Below are 28000 nucleotides of genomic sequence, written 5' to 3'. Positions count from 1 at the left end.
TCAAACAATGTTAATTTAATAGATTAATTGAAAATCAATCCAGGCAAATGGAAATTCGCTTAGTCGAAAGGATTGCTGCAACGGGGGTATTTATATAGTGGAAACATTCCTATGGACTAATTACATTGATTTGTTGTGCTTTTATTTGCATAAAAGAGGGTAATGGTCTTATTTTAAGTAAAATAGCTGGTGAAATCGTAACATGTAGCAATTTTAAAGACATCATAACCGGAAACTGCAGTGGGTCCAGACGTGACACCCGAGTTAAAAACACTTCTTTAGACACATACATCAACATTGAATGGTAAAACTGTCTATATATGACTCGTACACAGCCATCGATGTCGGATTTATATGCGTTTTTGCGCAAAATTAGGTTGTTTTGTACGATTTTCTAGTTTCTTGACGTGATCTTTTAAGTAAAGCATATCGATTTTGGTATTTTTGTAAAGCTCTTTTAACGTGCTACAACTTTGTCTTTAAGTTATTTCTGATATATTGTATCAATAAAACGTTATCGACAAAAATAACACAAAAATGTTTAAAAATATAGGTTTTTGCAAAATTACGAAAAATGTACTAAACATAAAACAAAAGTGCAAATGTAAGAAAGATAGCATGTAAACTTTTCTTTCAAACAAAAAAAAGTTCATTCCGATCCGATACATGGTGTGTAATATATAGTTATTTTTAATTTAGCCCTTTCCGCCATTTTAATGACGTCATAACCGGAAACTGCAGTGGGTGCAGACGTGACACCCGAGTTGAAAACACTTATTTAGACACATACATCAACATTGAATGGTGAAACTGTCTTTATAAGACTTGCGAACTGCCCTAGATGCCGGACTAATAGGCGTTTTTGCGCCAAAATTGGTGTTTTTATGAGACTTATCTAGTTTCTTGACGTAATCTGTTGAGTAAAACATATCGAATTTGGTATTTTTGTAAAGATTTTTAAATGTTCTACAACTTTTTTCATTGGTGGTTTTTGATAAATTGTATCAATAAAACGTTACAAACAAAAATAACTCAAAAATATTTAAAAATACAGGTTTTTGCAATATTACGAAGAATGTACTAAACATACAACAAATGTGTAAATATAAAACAGGTAGCATTTAAAATTATCTTTCAAACAAACAAAAATTCATTCCGATCCGACAAATAGTTTGCGAAATATACGAATTAAAAAAATCAATGGCCGCCATTTTGATGACGTCATAGCTCGAAAACGTACCAGGTGCGAACTTGACACCCGAGTGGAAAACACTTCCTAAGACACCTATATTGAAATGCAAAAGCAAAATTCTCTATACACGACATGCACACAGAACCCTAGTCAGGTCCTGGACTACTTAGCATAAATTGATTTAGCCTAAAACTAAGATATTTATAACAGATATTTACAAGATATAACAAGATATTTAGAAGAAAGTAATGGAACCGTTTTAAAGTCCTTGTGTGTACAAACATTAATCATATTATAGAATAAGAGAAAGTTATTCTGAAGGTTATTTATTCCAAATTTTCTTTTTTCTTTCAATAATTGGTAAATTCTTGATTCTGATCAAGGGTATATTACCAATTATGAAATTTAAAATATCACAATACATATGACTTATTCTAGGTTAAGTAACTATTTGAATCTTCAGATGTATCCATTACTATCAAGCCAGGCTCAAACACTTAAATGTTGGTTAAATGATTTGAACTTTACAATATTTGATTAAACCTATTGAACACTAAAAAGCATTATAAGTAAACCAGTAACCCACCAGTCATCTCTTCCTCCGTTTTAATCAATACAGCAACATTGTTAAAGAAGCGCAGATTAGTTGAACGGAAAGTGTGGCAGTATCCCGACTGACCAGCCACAGAGTAGTTAAGTCTCAGGCAGTAGTGGCCTCTTGTATTCTTTGACTGTAACATCAGATAGTAGATTAGTTGAGCGGATAGTGTGGCAGTATTCCGACTGACCAGCCACAGAGTAGTTAAGTCTCAGGCAGTAGTGGCCTCTTGTATTCTTTGACTGTAACATCAGATAGTAGATTAGTTTAGCGGAAAGTGTGGCAGTATCCCGACTGACCAGCCACAGAGTAGTTAAGTCTCAGGCAGTAGTGGCCTCTTGTATTCTTTGACTGTAACATCAGATAGTAGATTAGTTTAGCGGAAAGTGTGGCAGTATTCCGACTGACCAGCCACAGAGTAGTTAAGTCTCAGGCAGTAGTGGCCTCTTGTATTCTTTGACTGTAACATCAGATAATAGATTAGTTCAGCGGAAAGTGTGGCAGTATTCCGACTGACCAGCCACAGAGTAGTTAAGTCTCAGGCAGTAGTGGCCTCTTGTATTCTTTGACTGTAACATCAGATAGTAGATTAGTTTAGCGGAAAGTGTGGCAGTATTCCGACTGACCAGCCACAGAGTAGTTAAGTCTCAGGCAGTAGTGGCCTCTTGTATTCTTTGACTGTAACATCAGATAGTAGATTAGTTGAGCGGATAGTGTGGCAGTATTCCGACTGACCAGCCACAGAGTAGTTAAGTCTCAGGCAGTAGTGGCCTCTTGTATTCTTTGACTGTAACATCAGATAGTAGATTAGTTGAGCGGATAGTGTGGCAGTATTCCGACTGACCAGCCACAGAGTAGTTAAGGCTCAGGCAGTAGTGGCCTCTTGTATTCTTTGACTGTAACATCAGATAGTAGATTAGTTGAGCGGATAGTGTGGCAGTATTCCGACTGACCAGCCACAGAGTAGTTAAGTCTCAGGCAGTAGTGGCCTCTTGTATTCTTTGACTGTAACATCAGATAGTAGATTAGTTTAGCGGAAAGTGTGGCAGTATCCCGACTGACCAGCCACAGAGTAGTTAAGTCTCAGGCAGTAGTGGCCTCTTGTATTCTTTGACTGTAACATCAGATAGTAGATTAGTTTAGCGGAAAGTGTGGCAGTATTCCGACTGACCAGCCACAGAGTAGTTAAGTCTCAGGCAGTAGTGGCCTCTTGTATTCTTTGACTGTAACATCAGATAGTAGATTAGTTTAGCGGAAAGTGTGGCAGTATTCCGACTGACCAGCCACAGAGTAGTTAAGTCTCAGGCAGTAGTGGCCTCTTGTATTCTTTGACTGTAACATCAGATAGTAGATTAGTTTAGCGGAAAGTGTGGCAGTATCCCGACTGACCAGCCACAGAGTAGTTAAGTCTCAGGCAGTAGTGGCCTCTTGTATTCTTTGACTGTAACATCAGATAGTAGATTAGTTTAGCGGAAAGTGTGGCAGTATTCCGACTGACCAGCCACAGAGTAGTTAAGTCTCAGGCAGTAGTGGCCTCTTGTATTCTTTGACTGTAACATCAGATAGTAGATTAGTTGAGCGGAAAGTGTGGCAGTATTCCGACTGACCAGCCACAGAGTAGTTAAGTCTCAGGCAGTAGTGGCCTCTTGTATTCTTTGACTGTAACATCAGATAGTAGATTAGTTGAGCGGATAGTGTGGCAGTATTCCGACTGACCAGCCACAGAGTAGTTAAGTCTCAGGCAGTAGTGGCCTCTTGTATTCTTTGACTGTAACATCAGATAGTAGATTAGTTGAGCGGAAAGTGTGGCAGTATTCCGACTGACCAGCCACAGAGTAGTTAAGTCTCAGGCAGTAGTGGCCTCTTGTATTCTTTGACTGTAACATCAGATAGTAGATTAGTTGAGCGGATAGTGTGGCAGTATTCCGACTGACCAGCCACAGAGTAGTTAAGTCTCAGGCAGTAGTGGCCTCTTGTATTCTTTGACTGTAACATCAGATAGTAGATTAGTTTAGTGGAAAGTGTGGCAGTATTCCGACTGACCAGCCACAGAGTAGTTAAGTCTCAGGCAGTAGTGGCCTCTTGTATTCTTTGACTGTAACATCAGATAGTAGATTAGTTTAGCGGAAAGTGTGGCAGTATTCCGACTGACCAGCCACAGAGTAGTTAAGTCTCAGGCAGTAGTGGCCTCTTGTATTCTTTGACTGTAACATCAGATAGTAGATTAGTTTAGCGGAAAGTGTGGCAGTATTCCGACTGACCAGCCACAGAGTAGTTAAGTCTCAGGCAGTAGTGGCCTCTTGTATTCTTTGACTGTAACATCAGATAGTAGATTAGTTTAGCGGAAAGTGTGGCAGTATCCCGACTGACCAGCCACAGAGTAGTTAAGTCTCAGGCAGTAGTGGCCTCTTGTATTCTTTGACTGTAACATCAGATAGTAGATTAGTTTAGCGGAAAGTGTGGCAGTATTCCGACTGACCAGCCACAGAGTAGTTAAGTCTCAGGCAGTAGTGGCCTCTTGTATTCTTTGACTGTAACATCAGATAGTAGATTAGTTTAGCGGAAAGTGTGGCAGTATTCCGACTGACCAGCCACAGAGTAGTTAAGTCTCAGGCAGTAGTGGCCTCTTGTATTCTTTGACTGTAACATCAGATAGTAGATTAGTTGAGCGGATAGTGTGGCAGTATCCCGACTGACCAGCCACAGAGTAGTTAAGTCTCAGGCAGTAGTGGCCTCTTGTATTCTTTGACTGTAACATCAGATAGTAGATTAGATTAGCGGAAAGTGTGGCAGTATTCCGACTGACCAGCCACAGAGTAGTTAAGTCTCAGGCAGTAGTGGCCTCTTGTATTCTTTGACTGTAACATCAGATAGTAGATTAGTTTAGTGGAAAGTGTGGCAGTATTCTGACTGACCAGCCACAGAGTAGTTAAGTCTCAGGCAGTAGTGGCCTCTTGTATTCTTTGTCTGTAACATCAGATAGTAGATTAGTTGAGCGGATAGTGTGGCAGTATCCCGACTGACCAGCCACAGAGTAGTTAAGTCTCAGGCAGTAGTGGTCTCTTGTATTCTTTGACTGTAACATCAGATAGTAGATTAGTTTAGCGGAAAGTGTGGCAGTATTCCGACTGACCAGCCACAGAGTAGTTAAGTCTCAGGCAGTAGTGGCCTCTTGTGTTCTTTGACTGTAACATCAGATAGTAGATTAGTTTAGCGGAAAGTGTGGCAGTATTCCGACTGACCAGCCACAGAGTAGTTAAGTCTCAGGCAGTAGTGGCCTCTTGTATTCTTTGACTGTAACATCAGATAGTAGTTTAGTTTAGCGGAAAGTGTGGCAGTATCCTGAATAAAATGGTAAAAAATTACAAGACTGTGCTGTAACAATCAATACAATAAATTAATGCAAGGGTAAAAAAATAGATTACAGTGATGTTATTACCAGTACTTTTTATACAGATCTGAGTTTTTGTGACGGTGGGTAGCCTCAGCATATTGAGGTACCCACTGTTACTTTGGGTGACGTAGGGCAGGAAAAATCTCAGCACTTGGTTACAAAACCCAACTTTATTGTTAGCCCACAAAACAATACCAAGAACATAAAAATAAATCAAACAAAAAGGAAAGAGTGGACTGTAACAATGATAATAACTTAGTATACAACTGAAACCCCAATTTGGAAACCCTTAAAATTGTCTAACCTGGACCCAAGGCCAAACGCTCCAGCTGCCCCAAAAGGACCCTGTCCTCCTGTCCTCCAGTACTCCACACTCCCACTACACACACAACTGTCCCCCTGATAAAGTGCACTGGCCTTCTTAAAACAACAGCCTTCAACAGGTCAGCACAACAAGCTATTGTATATCAACACTGCCAGCCTACTCGCACAACATTGCCAAACACGTCCTCTTCACAATATTTGACCCTCCTATTAGTTATTCGCTGTTCATTTACTTTTTAGAACAACATCAACAATAGTTTTTCGGTAAATAATATCTTCAGTAATAAGATACCTGCAATACTGAATTTGGTTATTTATAGTAAGTGCAAAATATCTTAAGGAATGTAATGAATCAAATTTGATGAGTTAAATCAATTGCAATGGAATTTTAAGACCAAACAGTTCCTTGCCGGTTACTCCACACAAAATTTATGCAATATGCTACATGCAATATTTATATGCTATATGCTATATTTATTCAATATGCATAATGCCTTTATCTAGGCTAAAATACTTTACATCTAATTTACAAATCTATTTCCAGCTAAGGCTGTAGGCTAATGATTGTTTTACCTTGAACAGCTGCATTGTAGATTGAGCTACGGAGAATGATAAATCGACAACTCCTAGTTCTATCAGGTTGAGATCTGGTAGAGGGACGTGGTGATATTTTGTCACTCTGTCAATCTGATCATCGTACCTAAAATCAATAGATACAAAGGAATAAGAACATTGTAAAAAATATTTTTGAGCATTGAAAACTTTAACATTACATGCAAATAATTATTAGGTAAATTCTATGTAATGAGTACATTCACTTTAAAAACTTTTTTCAAGTCATCATTAAAATTTTGAAAATAATTGTTCAGGGTGTCCGAAAAAGAATGCTGGAATTTTGGACGGCTATTTGATTGGGTAATATTTAAAATTATCAAACAAATTTGACGTCAAATTGAATATACTTTATACTTTTCACAGTGTCTAACCAGGCCAACCAGAAAAAGTTCATGAGTAATTATTCATGAGTAAAAAAAATTCCAAGTAGTACTTTTCATACTAAAATTTACAACATGTTTTGCGCCAACTTCCGCAATGCTGTTTTAGCGCTAACACAGCTTGCTATTTTAGTTATCGGAAAGAGCATTCTCAGTTAAAGAAACTTTATTAGTTAAGAAAATTTATGGTTACTGTAATATTGCCTGACACAATTATTCAATCTTTGTAAATTAGGCTACTAATTAAATAAACCGAAAATTAAAAAACCAATCCTTACACCTGCAATTTATCAACAACTTCTTTAAAATAGTGATATGTCGATACCAAAATTTGTCGAATCTCTATACAAACACCTGAAAAATAGATTGTTAATACAGAAGATTTCAATTTTACCACATTTTCTGTAAGGATTACTACACCAACCCCTGTCTTTATGTACTTTCATAAAGTATGTAATTTTGGAGTTATGGGTTGTTTTTCAAATGACCTACAGGAATAATTATTGCAGAAATTACAAAAATTTCACGTTGCCAATTTTAAACCCTTCCAAACACATTAAATAAATACCACGTTAAAGGTAAATGAAGATATTACAACAAATATAAAAATAAAACTTTCTAGAAGTGTGCCATTTTGAAATTTTTGGTCAAGCCAAACTCGAGGTTATATCGTAATCATCTAACACTGTCATAGAGACACCATCATTGTTTTCTGCTATAACTGAAAAATCCTGAATATCTCACTCAGTAACAGAAATATCACCACTGTCTTCTGTGGTCGTGACAAAATCCTTATATTGTTCAGCGGTAACGGAAAAGTTATAATCCGCTCCCAGGATCACAGTAAAGTTATCATCATCTTCCTCGATCATTGCTTAATTCAAACAATTTCCTGATGTCATCAACGTCATGCAATATTTTTGGACATTATCATCATTTCCCACCGTCACGGAAACGTCATCGTCTCCCACGGTCACGGAAACGTCATTGTCGTCACCCGCGGTCACGAAAACGTCATTGTCGTCATCGTCGTATCCCCGGTCATGGAAACGTTATCTTCATGCGTGATCGTGGCAAATTGAAAATTCCCGGTAAAATACAAAATTCACGCATAATTCCCAGTTTTCCCGGTTGATAGACATCCTGCTTTTATACAATATTTAAAAATTTAAAGAAATTTGGATTGTCATTGTCATCAATGACCGTAAAACTGGCTGGAGCGTAAAACTGGCAAAGTCTGAACACTTCAGCAATCAGCGGGTTAAATCTGATACCTTAACTAAATCGTTTAGGCACCAAGTCTCAATCTTTTACTAATATTTTAGTGTGTCGAATTATGTGTGTTTAACTTAAGACTTCGTCGGGCAATTGTATTTTTTTTTTTTTTTTTTTTGCTTTTGATGCAGGATTTGACTTTGTTGTTACTTTTTTTAGTCCGGCTAGGTGAATGCCCTTTCAAAAAATTTCTGTGTCACAAAATTGATTAAACCAGTGAGGAATCGCTTCATCATCGGGTGAGTATAAATAAATATAATTTAACAATCGATTTACATGCTGGGAACCACAGATATACTGTGCCTTCTGTTGTGTCAAACTCGTAGTATTGGCGACTGGCATCAGGCGTGTGAGTCACAAAGACAGCCTGATACTGCATACATGTTTTGCGTTTGCCAAGGTCAGGCTGTGGTTTCCTAGACGCGCAATAGATGCGCAGCGGTTTAGATGCGCTGCGGCTTTTATCCAGGCCCCAAAACGCAGCTGCCGTGAGTGGTTTCCTAGACTGCGTACAATACACACGGTTGGTGCGTAATATAAGTTCACGGGAGAGATTACTAGTGGCTACTATGATGTTATACGATGATTTAGATAATGAAATGTATACTTTGGTATTGACAGTTTCGAAGAAGCGTAAGCAGTGAAAAGTATATGATTAGGAACTGTACGTTGCCCTAGCGGAAGTTTTGACCGTAGTATTAAAGCAAAAATGTCAATTTAAAATGTAAACAATAAATTTTAATTAAACCTCTCCAACTTTGCTTTACCTGTTGCCTGTTACTATATTTTGGCCTACCTATTCGGAATTTACCGAATTGACGAAATAGTATATTATTTACGAGTATAACTGCAATAAGCATTTTATACTTATACGCCAACCCCATAAGAAGGACGGGTACTATGCTAGTAATTAATATAGGCTTAATTCTAAGACGTTCAGGGGTTCTCAAAACAATTATGGGGGCTATTTTATTTGGGAGATGGTGTTGTGCTGACTTGAGAAGAATATTTGTCAACATTAGGTTTATTTACAAATTAGAAATATGTGAGGACAAATTAACTGTAGGGAACATTTAATAAGGGAATTAAATATTAAAATTACACGTCATGGGAAAATTAACACTACATAACGAATGATATGGAATGTAATACTATAAAAATTTTAATTTTATGAACAACGTAGGCCTACTTCCATAATATGTTATTTCAATAGACAAATTCAATATATTTTGCGTTGTTGGTGGAGAATTTTGCCATCTGGACAACATTTACTTCCAAATCCATTGCACAAGAAATGTCTAAAACGCAGCGTAACTCAGATTTGACTGCTCTGAGAGCAGTCGGTGAAATACGCAGCTATTGGTGCGCACGTATTAGATGCGCGCGCATTAGATACGCAGCCTTGGGAACCGCTTACACGAAACTCCATAAGACAAGTGTGCTGCGTCTTAGATGCGCACACGCAGCGCATCTATTACGCGTCTAGGAAACCACAGCCTTAACGATTCCTCCCTTGTTACACAGAAAACAAAACTTATTTATTTTAGCTCCAATTTCACGTTTAAATAGTTAAAATCCCGCCATTCTTTTTTGGACACCATGTATATTACAGTACAGTGAAATTGAATGCAACAAAAGAGAGTTGTTTTGACATACTTGTGCTACATATGGAGTTCCGTCATGCCAAACGGAAATAGCATGCAATTCACGGTACAGTAGAGTCCCGCAAACTCGGCGTAATGTGGACTGGAAGAGTGCCGAGTTTGTGAAATTCTGGGTTATCGGGAACTAGGGTTAAAAATAAGAACATTACAAATTTTTAGCTTATTAACTGCCTCTTTTATTTATATTTATATTACAAGTTATTATTAAGTCATCAGATATAGTACAACAAATCCTTGGTACAAGCTGCGAATGATTAACTCGGACTAAAAATTAATAATTTTCTGAGCCTGGTGATGGCCGAGTTATCCAGACTGCCGGATTATCGAGTGCGGAGTTTGTGGGACTCTACTGTACTACTGACTACAGGCAGAATCAGATGATACAGAACGTTGGATAGCTGAAGATGAAATAGTTGAGGCTTTATGCGAGTGTTCTAGTTATAAAATTCACAGTAAGATAGTGTGTTACTCACTCTGCGACATAGTATGAGTCTCTGGTGAGGATCAAGATTGTGTCCATCTCAGTCTCACTGGGGTCTCCCGTCCTGCAATGTAACATGATCATAGCCACCAAACAATATTTCAGTGTTGGTATTTTTAATTTTATTCAATCCCAAACCAACAACTCTAGGTAATATAAGAATTGTATAGCCTGCAATTTTTAGGGATGGGCGAGTACTGACGGTCCAGTAATTACTCTAGTTTTTACGAGTAGGCCTACTCAAGGTTGAATCGAGTATTCATACTATACGCATTGTCAAACTATCTAATTGCATTCTTGTACCCTGTCTATTGTTTGTTAGTTGTATAGGTAAATTGTTTTTGTTTATAGAGTTGTGCAGATGGTAAAATTTCATTTCCGATTGAAGAGTTAAGGCTCGGATGGGATCAGATATTCAACCATTTACCTTTACTCTAAGCAGGCTAGATACTGAGTTATTTGGAAGCGGGGGGTTTGTTTTTTTGTGCCATTATCAAAAACATTTAGAGCTTCTATCACTTCTCAAGATGGCCGACCGTGCCTCAGTTGTTAAGATTTTAGTTGTATAGGCGAGCTCCATATATTGGTCTTATATGATCGTTGGAGCAGACAGATGTAAAAAGAGCAGACAATTTTTAGTGCATGCGTGACGTCACCTTGGCGCTCTTGACATTACTTTGTTCTATGTCATTTTGATCAAATGAACTGTATTGTTTCAATAACGATATTGCGTAAATCTACCTCAAATCAATAATGGGCCAAAATCGTTCACAAAGAACTTTTACATAGTAGCATTAAGAAATACAATTTGAAAAAACTAAATCGGCATTTTTCTCAAAAAGCGAAGTGGAGCACTCAAACTTGTTTATACAGATACTAAAACTAGTAGTTCGCTGTTTTCCGCACTGTAGGTTTAAACGTTTGCACCAAATTTCATCGAAATGGGATCATTTTTGCTCAAGTTATTGTGCTAACGGATATATATGAATTTGAATGGATGGTGTATTTGGCTTCTAGGGACATCAAAATGAAAAAGTAAATCGGTCCCGGGTCCAAGTCTTACTATGAAACCTACGGTAATAGCTTATTCCCTATATGGGAAATTCACTAAAAATAAAATAATTTCACAGGAATTTAAAAAAAGATTATTTAATGAAGCCATAACTCATAAAATAATTGAGAAAGAAATATGAGCATGCACAATAAGTTTGTACTTTTCTTGCTCTTTAAAATGAGATATCAAACAATAAAATTGGTTAAGTAGTTAACAATTTGTAAGAGATTTTAAAAACCCACATTTTTCCCCTCAAAAAAGCTAAAAAACTCAAAAAAATATGTAAAACAATATTTTTAGCGAATTTCCCATATAGGGAATAAGCTATTACCGTAGTACCTAACCGCAAAAAAACCGCCGCTATTACCGTAGGGTAAGACCTGGACCCGGGACCAATTTACTTTTTCGTTTTGAGGTCCTTAGAGGCCAAAAACACCATCCGTTCAAATTCATATACATATATATATATATAACTCAAGAAATAATCCAATTTTGATGGTATAAACGTGTAAACCTACATTTATTCAAACGAGTTCGCGAACCACCATGATCGGACTATGGGAACGAGGGTTTATGGGGGGTTTTATGGGGTAAAAATAGGTTTTTCCCATTTTTGACCCTAAAAACACAAAATTTCACAATTTCTTTCCAAACCATTTTGTAGAGCTTAAAAAAACAAATAATTTAGTATATTGAAGTGTTATTGTGCGCCTAATGGTTACGGAGAAAATTCCAAAAAATTGAAAGTTTAAAATTCCCATGTTATTCTTATGGGGAATAAATCAACTGTTGTAGTTTGCTTGTTAATGAACATATTTTGATAGAATTTGGAAAATACATTAATTTTTTTCTAAACTATTAACATTTTACAACAAAAAACATTTTTTTACCCTCCCTGTTGCAGCAAACCTAAGTACTTGTTATACTAATTCTATTTAAATAGGGAATAAATGTGATATATTTTAGTGTAAATCCAATCAGGCAAATGGAAATTCGCTCAGTTTGCAGGTTTGCTGCGGCGGGGGTATTTTACTTTAACAGCGGTAAACATTTTAGAATTTGTTGTTGAACTTGTTCCTCATGAAACAAGCATCAGAACCGGCTTCCGATTTTACAATAGTATGAGAAGTCTACTTGTACTAAAGTCAATAATAAATCTGTGTGTTTATAATAATGGCCTATTTAAATCAATATTGATTTTATTTGCTAGTCAATTGAAACAGCTGATTGAAATAGTCTTGTTTTAATTCCCATTTACGTGTATCAATATTATTTGTTTCGATCATAAAATTATAAAGGTTGAAATCAGGGCACCCAAACATTGCCAATCATACTTAAACTATCTTCAAAACAACAAGTTTCTAATTCCCAAAAGCTTTACTTATAAACATTGACTCATCCACGATTCTGAATCAACCACTCGACGGATTTTCATGATTTTTGTGTTGAAAGAAAGATAATTTTGAGAACTAGGGAATGTCGAAGCCATAATTTTAGTTTATGGTCCCAGTTTTTTAGAAATTAAGTTTTAATTTTTAAAAAGTCTAGCAGCCGACGCTAAGATTCTAAACTAGCTTTTGGCATAAAATAATTTGCTTAACATAACAGCTGTAAACATTCAGCTTTTGTGTCACAAATTCAGCATTTGGATAAAAATGTAAAGACATACTAGGGTTGACTTATTTATACTATGTGTAATGCTAATCATTGATGCGTTCAATTCTTCTGTAAGAGGATGACAGATTAATTAAATATGCATAGTAAAATACTAGGATGTTCAAATTATTTTTTAAAGCAATCTTTATAATCTTCGGTTTGTTTTAGAGCAATATAATTTGTTTTAACTAACAGCTGGTTAAATATAAACTATGGAACTATGAGGTTATTTTATTTACAGTTTAAACCACAGTTTTAACCAAAATTAATTAAACCACAGTACAAATCGAGGCTCTTTACACAAGTCTTAATAAAAAAGGATAAATGCAAATTATTTTACTGCTCGACTTTTCAAGGAAAGATTAGAAAAATAACAATGTTTACATGTCTTAATTCTTAATGGTAGCTTTTTGTTTACAATTAATGTTTGTCTGCTTTAACTTTGTTTGGATTAGGCCCGGAAATATTGATGTCATAAAAAGAAGATAAAGAATAATCAGGAATCACGATTTTAAATTACCACCACAACCTCAGCCGGGTTTTATACAAAGATGAACAGATGGATGACATAGATTGAACACAACGTCAACATTGACCTAGGATACTGCAATTAGACAAACCATCCTTTTGTAAAATCGTGTTCAGTTGTGGTTACGTTTAGGGGCGCCTATATCAGCGCCCCCAAACGTGAAAATATCACTATTATTTCAACTATGAATATATTGTAGTTTAAATTAACTAATATGGGAAATTACAATGTACGTTTATTCAATGAGGGTGAGTAATTATCAAAGATAGAACTGATAACGGTATAGATAATAAACATCGACAATTACGTCATTAGCTTTACTAGCGTGTTAACTTTTTATATTCCTGCTACATGTGACCAGTTCTTTTTTTCAAATGAATGTTATTTGAAGCAAACAGCTGTTTCAAAACAAACTGTTATTGTTTTTACTTTTCTTTGTTTACACTTATTTATTTAGCAATTAATGCAGTGAAATTGATATAAAGAATAGGTGTGACAATTAGTTTTGATGTTAGGACACCAAAGTTAAATTATGTGTACTGTGAATTTTATTGGATATTATCGTTTTATTTTCGGTCGTTTCTATTCAGACCTACTGGAAATTGTGAATAGTAGTTGTATTTTGGTGATAATAATTATGGAAGAGGCAGGTATGCTATGGAAGGTGGTATCGTTGACTAGGTCTATACACTTCTCAATTGACTATTACTCTCTCTACCGTAGGCTACGGGTACACTTCCATATCCGTTGGCACAAACAACCGAATGAAAATATTGATTGATATATCGTTTGGTTAGTAAGGTAAGGTTAACCTAACGAAACGATATATTGAAAACGAAAAGTATTCCCTACAGGGAAATATGCTAAAAACAATTTAAAGTTTACTTATGGCAATTTTATGTAAGCAAATACAAATATTTTGAAAAAATATTAATTTTTCTACTATTCCCTACCTGTGAGGGTATGGGAATCTAAATTATAGTTCGGCCGCTTAGAAAGCGACCTCCTCCAGCATTGGTTTAGCATTAGCACGCAGGTCGTTTTCTAAGCGGCCGAACTATAGTGCTATTTTGTCACCAATAGTTTAACATATAAAAATTTTTATAACTAACTTCGTTCCACCCTTTATAATATTTAAATTTGTTCTCAAAATTTTATATTCATTGAATGATTTGATAATTATACGTAATACTGGCAGCAATGTACTTATTTTTTGAGAAGTATAAAAAATAGTGTAAACATATCCTAAATACATTTTAATATATATATATAAAGCATTTGATATGCATTATCATTTAAATATTATTTTCAGCTATAAAACAACATAAAAAATTGTGTAATTTTTTCAGGCAGGTATATGCACCTACATTTTTGAGAGTATCAAAATTAGTGTAAACATATATATCCTAAATACGTATAAATATACATATAATAATTTAGTATATTGAAGCGCTGTTGTATGCCTAATGTCACAGAGAAAATTTAAAAAAAGTGTAATTTAAAATTCCCATGTTATTCTTATGGACAAAATGGAAACTGTTGTAATTTAATTGTTTATGATGATAAAATTTGGCAAATGTATTTATTTCATCCTATAATATTGACGTATGGTAAAAAACACTTTTTACCTACCCCGTAGCAGCAAACCTAAGCACAAATGTAATGTTATTTAAATTGGGAATAAATATGTCTAATCTATGAAAATATTTTAGTAAAAACATAATCAGACCAGTTGAAATTCGCTTCGTCTGCAGGTTTGCTGCGGCGGGGGTATTTTACTTTAACAGCGGTAAACATTTTAGAATTTGGAAAATACATTAATTTTTTTCTAAACTATTAACATTTTACAACAACAAAAAATTTTTTTACCCTCCCTGTTGCAGCAAACCTAAGTACTTGTTAAACTAATTCTATTTAAATAGGGAATAAATGTGATATATTTTAGTGTAAATCCAATCAGGCAAATGGAAATTCGCTTAGTTTGCAGGTTTGCTGCGGCGGGGGTATTTTACTTTAACAGCGGCAAACATTTTCTTAGACTAAATAAACCTAAAAAAGTATATATGATCATGTTTAAAAGGATTTTTTAAATCACTAGTTTCAGTAGCGACTTCCCTTAACCCATTTGCGTTGTCCTATTTATTTACAAAAAATACCAGTATCACTGAAAAGTTAAATACCCCGCCGCAGCAAACCTGCAGACGAAGCGAATTTCAACTGGTCTGATTATGTTTTTACTAAAATATTTTCATAGATTAGACATATTTATTCCCAATTTAAATAACATTACATTTGTGCTTAGGTTTGCTGCTACGGGGTAGGTAAAAAGTGTTTTTTACCATACGTCAATATTATAGGATGAAATAAATACATTTGCCAAATTTTATCATCATAAACAATTAAATTACAACAGTTTCCATTTTGTCCATAAGAATAACATGGGAATTTTAAATTACACTTTTTTTAAATTTTCTCTGTGACATTAGGCATACAACAGCGCTTCAATATACTAAATTATTATATGTATATTTATACGTATTTAGGATATATATGTTTACACTAATTTTGATACTCTCAAAAATGTAGGTGCATATACCTGCCTGAAAAAATTACACAATTTTTTATGTTGTTTTATAGCTGAAAATAATATTTAAATGATAATGCATATCAAATGCTTTATATATATATATTAAAATGTATTTAGGATATGTTTACACTATTTTTTATACTTCTCAAAAAATAAGTACATTGCTGCCAGTATTACGTATAATTATCAAATCATTCAATGAATATAAAATTTTGAGAACAAATTTAAATATTATAAAGGGTGGAACGAAGTTAGTTATAAAAATTTTTATATGTTAAACTATTGGTGACAAAATAGCACTATAGTTCGGCCGCTTAGAAAACGACCTGCGTGCTAATGCTAAACCAATGCTGGAGGAGGTCGCTTTCTAAGCGGCCGAACTATAATTTAGATTCCCATACCCTCACAGGTAGGGAATAGTAGAAAAATTAATATTTTTTCAAAATATTTGTATTTGCTTACATAAAATTGCCATAAGTAAACTTTAAATTGTTTTTAGCATATTTCCCTGTAGGGAATACTTTTCGTTTTCAATATATCGTTTCGTTAGGTTAACCTTACCTTACTAACCAAACGATATATCAATCAATATTTTCATTCGGTTGTTTGTGCCAACGGATATGGAAGTGTACCCGTAGCCTACGGTAGAGAGAGTAATAGTCAATTGAGAAGTGTATAGACCTAGTCAACGATACCACCTTCCATAGCATACCTGCCTCTTCCATAATTATTATCACCAAAATACAACTACTATTCACAATTTCCAGTAGGTCTGAATAGAAACGACCGAAAATAAAACGATAATATCCAATAAAATTCACAGTACACATAATTTAACTTTGGTGTCCTAACATCAAAACTAATTGTCACACCTATTCTTTATATCAATTTCACTGCATTAATTGCTAAATAAATAAGTGTAAACAAAGAAAAGTAAAAACAATAACAGTTTGTTTTGAAACAGCTGTTTGCTTCAAATAACATTCATTTGAAAAAAAGAACTGGTCACATGTAGCAGGAATATAAAAAGTTAACACGCTAGTAAAGCTAATGACGTAATTGTCGATGTTTATTATCTATACCGTTATCAGTTCTATCCTTGATAATTACTCACCCTCATTGAATAAACGTACATTGTAATTTCCCATATTAGTTAATTTAAACTACAATATATTCATAGTTGAAATAATAGTGATATTTTCACGTTTGGGGGCGCTGATATAGGCGCCCCTAAACGTAACCACAACTGAACACGATTTTATAAAAGGATGGTTTGTCTAATTGCAGTATCCTAGGTCAATGTTGACGTTGTGTTCAATCTATGTCATCCATCTGTTCATCTTTGTATAAAACCCGGCTGAGGTTGTGGTGGTAATTTAAAATCGTGATTCCTGATTATTCTTTATCTTCTTTTTATGACATCAATATTTCCGGGCCTAATCCAAACAAAGTTAAAGCAGACAAACATTAATTGTAAACAAAAAGCTACCATTAAGAATTAAGACATGTAAACATTGTTATTTTTCTAATCTTTCCTTGAAAAGTCGAGCAGTAAAATAATTTGCATTTATCCTTTTTTATTAAGACTTGTGTAAAGAGCCTCGATTTGTACTGTGGTTTAATTAATTTTGGTTAAAACTGTGGTTTAAACTGTGGTCTAATTATCTCTACTAATCTTACTTATTTCCTATAATCAATGACAAAATAAGAGTAAATAAAATAACCTCATAGTTCCATAGTTTATATTTAACCAGCTGTTAGTTAAAACAAATTATATTGCTCTAAAACAAACCGAAGATTATAAAGATTGCTTTAAAAAATAATTTGAACATCCTAGTATTTTACTATGCATATTTAATTAATCTGTCATCCTCTTACAGAAGAATTGAACGCATCAATGATTAGCATTACACATAGTATAAATAAGTCAACCCTAGTATGTCTTTACATTTTTATCCAAATGCTGAATTTGTGACACAAAAGCTGAATGTTTACAGCTGTTATGTTAAGCAAATTATTTTATGCCAAAAGCTAGTTTAGAATCTTAGCGTCGGCTGCTAGACTTTTTAAAAATTAAAACTTAATTTCTAAAAAACTGGGACCATAAACTAAAATTATGGCTTCGACATTCCCTAGTTCTCAAAATTATCTTTCTTTCAACACAAAAATCATGAAAATCCGTCGAGTGGTTGATTCAGAATCGTGGATGAGTCAATGTTTATAAGTAAAGCTTTTGGGAATTAGAAACTTGTTGTTTTGAAGATAGTTTAAGTATGATTGGCAATGTTTGGGTGCCCTGATTTCAACCTTTATAATTTTATGATCGAAACAAATAATATTGATACACGTAAATGGGAATTAAAACAAGACTATTTCAATCAGCTGTTTCAATTGACTAGCAAATAAAATCAATATTGATTTAAATAGGCCATTATTATAAACACACAGATTTATTATTGACTTTAGTACAAGTAGACTTCTCATACTATTGTAAAATCGGAAGCCGGTTCTGATGCTTGTTTCATGAGGAAACGGTTCAGTGGGTCAATGACAACTAAATTGAGAAAGTGTTTTGTTAGCAAAAGATTATATTCATCATTTGTAAATGGAAGTAAAAAAACTTAAATGTTAAACTAGCTGTTTGTAACTAATTAGTATATTATCAATTTAATGATTGTCTAACTAGAGTCGGTACCACGTTAGTTTGCAGTTGGTGGCAGCCAATCATAAGACAAGGCTAGTGCGACGTTGCCACATCGCCCGTTGACAACACTAATTACTGTAAAATATACTAAGCAATATTTTCAAATCAGCTGGTATTATTAGATTTGGCAACACCGCACGGTTCTCATTGGTTCATTCAAAACCATATGGTTAATAGGCTCCTTCCTCAACTGCAAACTTACGGTGTCCCGACCGTAGGCTATTATAAACGTGTGGTTTTTTCTGTTTTTTTTTTTTTTATTTTACTGACGGAGAATATTAAATTAAAAATTAAAGAGAAATAAATAGGAATCTAAGGAAAATGGTCAGGGAGATATAAATATATGTATATTCGATTGGTAGCCAAGTAACTTATACACTTTAGATCAGGCTGTGATAAGATGTGTGGGGGGGGGGGGGGAGTGGTGCACTGACATATTTAAGCAAGAATATTAATTACTTTTTAATGTCGTTTTATAACCATTATCATAGACAAAAGAATTTTAAATACCCCCGTCGCAGCAAACCTGCATACTAAGCGAATTTCCATTTACCCGGCTTGATTTCTACTAAAATATTCCCTATAAATTTTCAGATTTATTTCCTATTTAAATAACATTAATTTTAGTGAGTAGTTAGGTTTGCTGCTATGGGGAAGATGTTGAGATGTGTTTTTTCAATTGAAATATTGATAGCTTAGTATGAAATAAACCAAATTGCCAAAATTGATTAAAATATATCCATAAACAAGCAAACTAGAACAGTTTATTTATTCTCCATAAGAATAACATGGGAATTTTAAATTTACAATTTTTTAAATTTTCTCCGTAGTCAATGTACATTCAAAAACACTTCAATATACTAAATTATTTGTTTTTTTAAGCTCTTCAAAATGGTCGAGAGAAATTTAGAAATTTTAAGTTTTTAGAGTCAAAAATTAGAAAAACCCATTTTTACCCCATAAAAGCCCCCATAAACCCCTGATCCCATGGTCCGATTATGCTGGTTCGCGAACTCGTTCGAATAAATGTAGGTTTACACGTTTGTACCAAATTTCATCAAAATCGGATCAATTTTGCTCGAGTTATCGCGCTAACGGACACATATATAAATACCTATATATATATGAATTTGAACGGATGGTGTTTTTGGCCTCTGGGGACCTCAAAACGAAAAAGTAAATCGGTCCCGGGTCTAGGTCTTACTATGAGACCTACGGTAATAGCTTATTCCCTATATGGGAAATTCGCTAAAAACTGACAGCAGTGCTGCGGTTAGCATATATTCTGGCGTCCACCTCTAGGAGCTCCGTATAGTTTTGGCGCACACCACTGCAGCGTCAAGCGCTATCGAGCGTTGCCATGACAAGTAGGTAGTTGGCCAACTTCTGGAGAATTCCCTAGAATCCGGGGAGTAAGAGTTCTTTTCATTATTTTCCGGTGTTTAAAAGATTTCTAGGGATTTTTGAATAATATGAGCTTTTTAATTAAAATTACGAAATTTCAGAATGTTGTACTCTACCCATAAAGAAAAGTTGGTAGCATTTTGTTTGCAAGGGTGATAGTGCTGGTAGCAGACGATGAGTCGACGAGAGCAGCGAATCGAGAAACACTGAGCACGCTCTAGCGGCACATTGCGGAACCATCCTTAGTCAGTCTATATTTAATTCTTTTGTCTATGCCATTACTGTGTAATATTTCATTTAATTCAATCATAATTTAGTATTAAGTTTTAAAATTAAGTGCCAACCGAACAGACGGTTATTTAACCATTGTTTCATAAAGTGTAATTTTTTACCTGTGAATGTATGTATCAATATGTTGTAAATAAAGCACTTATTAATTTCATTTCAATTTAGTATTAAGTTTCTTAAAATATGTTAATTTTTGTTCATACACCTTTGTTATAAACCACTCCTCAGAAAATCATCCAGATCTAAAATGATAGGGCTGGCCTAGTACTCATTTACCTTATTTATACCGGGTGTTTCAAAATGAATGACCGGGTTTTAACGCTTTATAACTTTTATACTATTAAACTTACCTACCACTATAAAATACACATAAAAAAGAAAAGTAACTCAAAGAGTTTATGCCTTCAAAAGACACATTATTTAACAAAATCGATCCAGCAGAACTGTAGATTTAATTGTACAATGTTAAAAAGTAACAAGCTGCTATACCCGTGCTTTGCAACGGGAAGAAAATGTGACCTAGAGAGCTAATTAAGTGGTGCATGATGTGTGTTTTAAAATACAGCAATATGATTTAGTTTGAAAATATAAACTGATTTAAAAGCGTAAACCTACTTACTTTCAAACCCATACTTTTGATGTTAATAGATCCCTAAGAATATGACAACATACCTTAGTGTAGCAATAGCATCAATTATTGCTTCATATTGATGCTTCATGAATGATATGTTTTACAATTTTCTTCAATTTTAGTCAAGCCTCTTCACATGTAGCTTACTATATAAATTAAAAAATTAAACTTTGAGCAATACTTTAAAAAACGTATACAACTTCACTTTAAAACCAAACAAACCCTCCTCAATCTACATAAAGCGTCACAAACATCTTATTCGAGTAAATAAACAAACACCAGTTCATTGTACTGACCAGCTGTTTCATTAACTAGATTTAAAAATCATTTAAACATTGGAAGCATGCCAAGCGTAGCCCTTTGGAAATCAGCCTGTGGGGCAGAGCCCTTAGGAAATTCGTCCATATCAATACTTTTCGGGAAATCTACACACTCTAAGCTTAATTTTGATGTGCCATATGCCTATATTTTTATTTGGTAAATGAAACCGTTTACATAAATTTTGATTGTATCACTTTAATAATATAATAGATCTCAAATTTTTTCACCACTAAAAATTTGGAGGTTGCTTGACGTTTTTGCAAATAACTTTTAAATGGTGAGGAAATCAACCAAAGTGGAAGGTATTGTTCCGAAAGAGAATAAAATTAATTTTAATAAATTTAATACAATACTAATGAATAAAGATGTTTTGAATTGAACTGAATAGTATAAAAGTTATAAAGCGTTAAAACCCCGTCATTCATTTTGAAACACCCGGTACAATTCCATTAATCTATGTTCAATTAATCATTAATAATATCCATTCCATAGGCTATATATATTTTTTTTTACAAAGCCCACAACTTAGTTATTTATTAAATATGTAAGAGAATTGCAATACATCAAAATTTCTTATATCATTTCAAAATTAGTCCTTAAGGAATCAAAATTCAAGTAAGCAGGGAAACAGTGATCCATGTGTTCAACAATAGACCCATGTGAACATTGAGATTGATGAGAGGAAGCCATAGTTAAAAACTGTTAAAAGGAGGAGTCAAGATTTTATTCAAATTAAATTTAACTTAATTGCAATAAGCAAAACCAGTTTATATCAAATTTATATTACAGTTAACCTCTAGAGGACTCACTTTCCACATTCTTTCTATATCTATTCTAAATATAATTCAGTTTTAAAAATCTTTGTACAACTATATCTAGAGTTCTACTGGACCGATTTTATTAATTAATGGGTTGATGGAAAGCTTAAAGGCGGTTCCGCGGACGGATGCAAAAATAAATCGTTGCCCATGTTATCAGATGGGACCGTTCACATTGCGCCTTGATACGTAGCGTCCATCTGCGGACGCAGAATTTCATCCGTGGACGAACTGGCGGAATCGCTCCGGGAGCGATTTTTCTAAAACGTCCGCGGACGTCCACGCTCTCGCGCATGCGCACTAAGCACCAAACCACGTTTAGCACAGCGCGGCATCTGTCCCTCACCTCAGTGTTAATTGTATACATTCATATATTCATACATACTCAGTTGTATTCATATATTTAACTTTACTTAACTTAAAACTATTGTACTGTGCTACTACTACTTGTTGCCTATTTTAAATATTTTTCAGTAATTATAATGTTTGCTAAAGGGTATAATTTTTTTTTTTACTTCAATAATTTCTATTTTATTATCAAACAATTTTTTGTAATAAGTTTTACTCTTACGGGTTTTCCAACAATTATGTTATTTCAAAATATCGTTGTATGATTTTCAACGACCTATCAATTAATTGATTCCACAGATAAAACTATAAGCATTGATGTATAGTATTATGTATACAAAAAATCCCGCCCACCTTTAAGCACATTAGACAATGTGAGATTGCATTTCCATATTACCATTGCTCGGTACATTTATTTAATAATCCCAAATAATAGATAAAAAATCATCAATAAAAAAATCGTTTATCGGAATTCTACAGTTTGTCTCGGTTTTCTTTATTTCACCATTAATCATTTTCAACACCTCTTCAAACTGATTGGCTGTTAATCTAAAGTATGTTGAGAATCTGTCTTCATCTTGCTTCAGATCGTTCATTAGGTGATGGAATTCACAAAATCGCTACCTCTTCCTGTTAATCGGATAAACCCACTTTGTCATTTTTGGTAATGGGTACAAAAGTACAACTTCGTCGTCACTATCATCACTACTGTACTTGAATCAAGCCACGGAACAGAAAATCCGGACTGATACCATGTAACAATATGCACAGACATTTTGTACACCTCCACCGAGTTGTAGGAGGAATGACCAATTTCCCTACAGTATTTGCATTTGCGAATGAGTGGACGTTTGAAACGTAGCTCGCAATTTGAAGGGGGCACTTAGCATCCATCCGGATCATTTCATCCGTCCGCGGACGAAATTATCGTCCGCGGACGCCAGTGTGAAACCGCCTTAAGTCGTGTAGATTTGCAAATAATTATGAAAGTTTGTTTTTGTAATGATTTATGGTGATAAATTTAAGAAAACGTGTTTTCCATAAGAAATACATTGAAAACGGTGTTTTTCACACTTTTTATTTGGGCGCGACTTTTAGCTGCCATTTATTAATATTTTCAAGAAGTGCATGGTATCAATTTGTAGGAAATTTTATTCTCTTTCAGAATATCACCTTCCACTTTGGTCGATTTCCTCACCATTTAAAAGTGATTTGCAAAAAAGCTAAGCAACCTCCGAATTTATAGTAATGGGAAAATATTGAGTTTGGATATTTTTGTTAAACTTTGCACAACTAAATCTAGACTTCTACTGGACCGATTTTGTTAATTGATGCGTCATTAGAAAGCCTAACCCATGTAGATTTGCAAATAATTATGAAACTTTGATTTTATTAGATATTTAGGTAAAAAAATAAAAATAACAAAAATACATTAAAAACTGGGTTTTTCAAGTTTCTCTTTTCAAGATTCTATTTGTAGCCAGCTTTTGGCTGCCTTTATTAAGTATTTTCAAGAATTGCATAGTAGTTATATGTAGTAAATTTTATTCTCTTTCAGAATACCACATTCACTTTGGTAAATTTCCCCTCCATTTAAACGATATTGGCAATAATCTAAGTGATCTCCAAATTTATAGTGGTGAGAAAATACTGAATTAGATATATTTTTGTTAAACTTTGTACAACTAAATCTAGACTTCTACCGGACCGATTTTGTTACTTAATGGGTCGTTGGAAAGCCTAATTTGTGTAGATTTGCAAATAATTATGAAACTTAAATTTTATTAGATATTCAAGGTAAAAAAATAAAAAAATAAAAAATAATACATTTAAAACTCCTTTTATTCCAGGTTTATATTTAAATGTTATATCTGTAGCCAACTTTAGGCTGCCTTTATTGAGTATATTCAAGAAATTCATAATAGTAATTTGTAGGAAATTTTATTCTCTTTCAGAATATCACCTTCCACTTTGGTCGATTTCCTCACCGTTTCAAAGTTATTTGCAAAAACGTTAAGCAACCTCCAGGTTTATAGTAGTGAGAAAATACTTAATTAAAGTGTTGTAAAACTTTGTACAATTAAATCTACAGTTCTACTGAACCGATTTTATTAATTAATAGGCCATTAGATAGCTTAATTTGTGAAGATTTGCAAATAATTATGAAAGTACTGTTAGGCTGGTATTACACTATCATAGTTCTATGACATATTATATTATCAAATATATGATAATATGTTCTCTCAAGGAGAACATATTATCATAGTTCAAAACCATTATAATAGTTGGTACATTACACTGTAATAATTTTCATCAAAGACATATGATAATAGATATATGTCATAGAACTATGATAGTGTAATACGGGCCTTAAAGGTTGCAAGCAAGATCATTTGGCTATAAATCGATGATAAATAACTCCATTTTTTTAACAATTAGTGTTGGTCGTGCTTTAGCTGTGTGCTTTAATGAAATGGAAGCTGGTATTTCAATGAAGGTTCTTAGGTCAAAACAAATAGAATAACGTAATTAGAACTAAGTAAATGTATCTAAAACTAAATTCCATATCCAAGATATAATCAAATTTCTATTTTCTGATTGAGCGATACATTATCTTGAACTTAACTGATTAAAACTATCAATATCTCAAGTGAAACCCTTTGAAGTATTTCACTACCAAGACATATAAAATAACTTAAATAAAAATAGAGTTACGTATCATTGATTGCAGATAGGTACTAAAATGATTGTATTTATTTTTGATTCGTGATTCAGCAGTGTGCTTTAGGTAGTACAATCTTAATAATCAATAGCTCAAATGAAAGCTGGTATTTCACTTAAGGTTTTTAGACCAAAATGTATAATGCAATTAGAACTGCTGGAATACATCTTTAATTGAAGAGGAAAAAAATTCTTTCGTCGAGTAATACATTAGATAAATTAATGATGATGCTTGATGACAAATATGTGCTTGCAAAGCTTTATTTCAAGACCAAAATTATGAAAATCGGACAGGTTGAAGAGCCCTCCTGTAAACCATCGCCCGCCTGCGAAACATTGAACTCGAAAAAAAACCAAATTTAACTCCCATAAGAAATGTACAGGGAGTCAGTTTGTGAATAACTCAAAATATACGTCAAAATGAATGCCGATGCTTGATGAAAATCTGAGGTACGTCCATACCTTTAGTTTAAGGCCAAAATTATGAAAATCGGTCGGGTAGAAGAGCTAACCCGACTCGGTAAAGAAAAACCAATTATTTTTATAGATGGCAATAATTGGTTTACCGGTATGCATAATCTAATCATACGAAACATGTGTTAATAATTCAACAGCTTATTGTTATATTGTTATCTAATTATTTTTTCTTTGATTAAATGTTGTTGTTAACAATTTGCATTTATGTTTAAAGTGTGTTCTTTATGTTAAATGTGTGATTCTAATGTTATGTGCTTAAACTGTACCATTAATATTAGTGAGTAAAGTGGTGTATGGATTTCGTAACCATCATTTTACTAGAGACCGTTCGTTGTATTTAACCACAAAGGGCACTGTTGCTAGTTAAGTATAAATTTGTATTTTAAACTCACTTAAATTCAGTGCACATTGGACTTACCTTTTGGACAACCACAAAATTTGATTTCATTGTTGGGATGTTGTAAGTTTAACACATTAATTAATTAGACAGTATTTAATTTATATTTTTTTTTGCATTCAAGCCAGCATGACACCCTACCCTGAGATAGAGCCCATCTAAATTATACTATTGTAAATTTGAAACTTTATTTAAAACTTATCTTCCATTTTATTATAACTTAAACCTATATTCCATTGTCAGTCTTTTCATTGTCTAGCCTTTTAAATTTCGTTAACTATCTGTCACATTTTTTCCAATAAAATACTTATTGTAATTTGTATATCGTTCTGTTATTCCACATAGAATAGGCCCAGCCTAAAATGAATATTGTGAGGAGATTTGACAACTGAGCATTATTTTTGGACCAGGGCATTGTCTGGTTTCACTGCTAGTTACGTTATACTTTAGTCAGTTAAACAAGTGGTAGCGTAATGTGTGACTGACTGAGGATCTGCGTCTATAAGGCCCCAAGCCCCCAGTGCCAGGGTGGAGTCTGAGATGAGCAGCTTTTTGCAGTCCTCTATGAGATTCTTGACATGTTCAACACTGGCTTGGTTGTCCTCCTCCAAGTCAGAGCCTCCCATCAGCATATCTTCTGACAGAGGGTTACCTGCAACATCAACAGAGTGTATAACCAACTAGTCAGAACACAGAACATAATCATGCTTTATCTAACAGAGACAACATAAACTTACTAATTCTGAAAACTTGGCATAATTCATTCCGGTTATAAATAGCTAGCTTATTAACTTGATATTCTTTTATTTACAATCAAAATTATTATGAAATTCTCCAACTGAATTGATTTATAGAGAAATAAAAAATGTGTTGAATGTTTTAAGTATATCATACCTAACATGACATCAATGGTAGCTTGTCTATATGCATCCTTGAACCTGCTTAGGTAGTATCTGAAACAACAAACCATCATAAAAGCATGCGGTACATTATATTTTGAATTAAATTAATTTAGGAATTTGTTCTGTATGTGCAACATTAATCTTTAGATATCATGAGAGTCTTATGTTAAAGTTAGACAACATGAGGTGAGAAATAATTTTGCAGGTGTATTATGTTGGTTGAAAACATGTAAATCATGGCCTTGAAAATTTAAACTTGTATTTGGCATATCATCCTTCCTTAAAATGTTTAGTGTATGTTTAAAAAAAACATGAGAAATAATCAAACATTAATAAGTAAAACACCATTTAAGTAAGAACTATTTGTAGTTTTTACATATTTTGTATTGTTTGATGGTCATACAGTATATATAAGGGAATTATTAAACCAAGCATTGTATAACATAAAGTGCAACGGTGCAATGACACTCCAAGTGATAATTGGGGCAGCTGAGTTGTTCAAGATAGAATAAGCAAAGGTTAATTGGGAATGATTCACTTTTTGGTAAAAAGTACTTGAAATTCTCTCTTGGAACTAACCTTGAAACTTTATACAGCGCCAAAGTTAGATTGATTTCTGGCAAAATTACAGAGGTTTCTGGAATGTACTTGGACGAGTTCGAGAGGACATCTATTGTATCATCTGCTAAGGTATTGAGCTGATCAGGGGGGGAGGGGGGTCGACCTTGCATTATGTCCACGACTGCTTGACGTGTAGAATCACACAAGTGTACTCGTAAGTAACTACCAACACCAAACCAACATTCTTACTCTTTATTTTTACAATTTTAATAAAGTTCACACTATAAACCTCAAAGCATTTTAAATCCTAACTAGTGAACCTGTGTGGCACAATGCCCCGCAAAATTACATATGAATTTAGAAAACAAACTCATCGTGTTATATATTGGCTCAACGTCAAAGATTAAATACAGTAATAATAAATCCTTAGTTAGAAGAGAAGCAGTCCAGCCATTTCCTAGCTCTATGTGTATTTTATTTAGTAAATTAATAAGTGTCCAAGTGTGTTATAGGGTAGTTATTTTTTTATGATTTTTAAAACCAAATTTAACAAAACTTTTTATCATATCAAACCAAAAAATGCTGCTTGAAGAAAACACTTTTAAAAATAAACACTAAAAAAAACAATATCTTAACCACAAAAGTACTTCCATGAATACTACGATTTTAGTCTTAAAGT

The 28000-nt window shown here is 33.8% G+C and overlaps 1 protein-coding gene across 1 annotated transcript in view; it reads right to left on the bottom strand.

The window, feature by feature from the left end:
- Positions 1-28000, bottom strand: part of LOC128997356 (phosphatidylinositide phosphatase SAC2) — a 124538-nt gene that overhangs the window by 22876 nt on the left and 73662 nt on the right. The window contains exons 12-18 of the mRNA XM_054422997.1: positions 27340-27543; positions 26753-26811; positions 26345-26510; positions 9916-9987; positions 6082-6208; positions 5037-5084; positions 1779-1923 (exon numbers count right to left, since the gene is read on the bottom strand). Of these exons, the coding sequence (XP_054278972.1) occupies positions 1779-1923; positions 5037-5084; positions 6082-6208; positions 9916-9987; positions 26345-26510; positions 26753-26811; positions 27340-27543 (821 nt within the window). The remainder of the gene's footprint in view (positions 1-1778; positions 1924-5036; positions 5085-6081; positions 6209-9915; positions 9988-26344; positions 26511-26752; positions 26812-27339; positions 27544-28000) is intronic.

The sequence above is a fragment of the Macrosteles quadrilineatus genome, unplaced genomic scaffold, assembly GCF_028750875.1.
Source record: "Macrosteles quadrilineatus isolate MER2022 unplaced genomic scaffold, UCM_ALF_1.0 Scaffold_1__1_contigs__length_201487025, whole genome shotgun sequence".
Taxonomy (NCBI): Eukaryota; Metazoa; Arthropoda; class Insecta; order Hemiptera; family Cicadellidae; genus Macrosteles; species Macrosteles quadrilineatus.
Note: the sequence above shows the minus strand (reverse complement) of the source record. Positions and strands in the feature narration are given on the sequence as shown.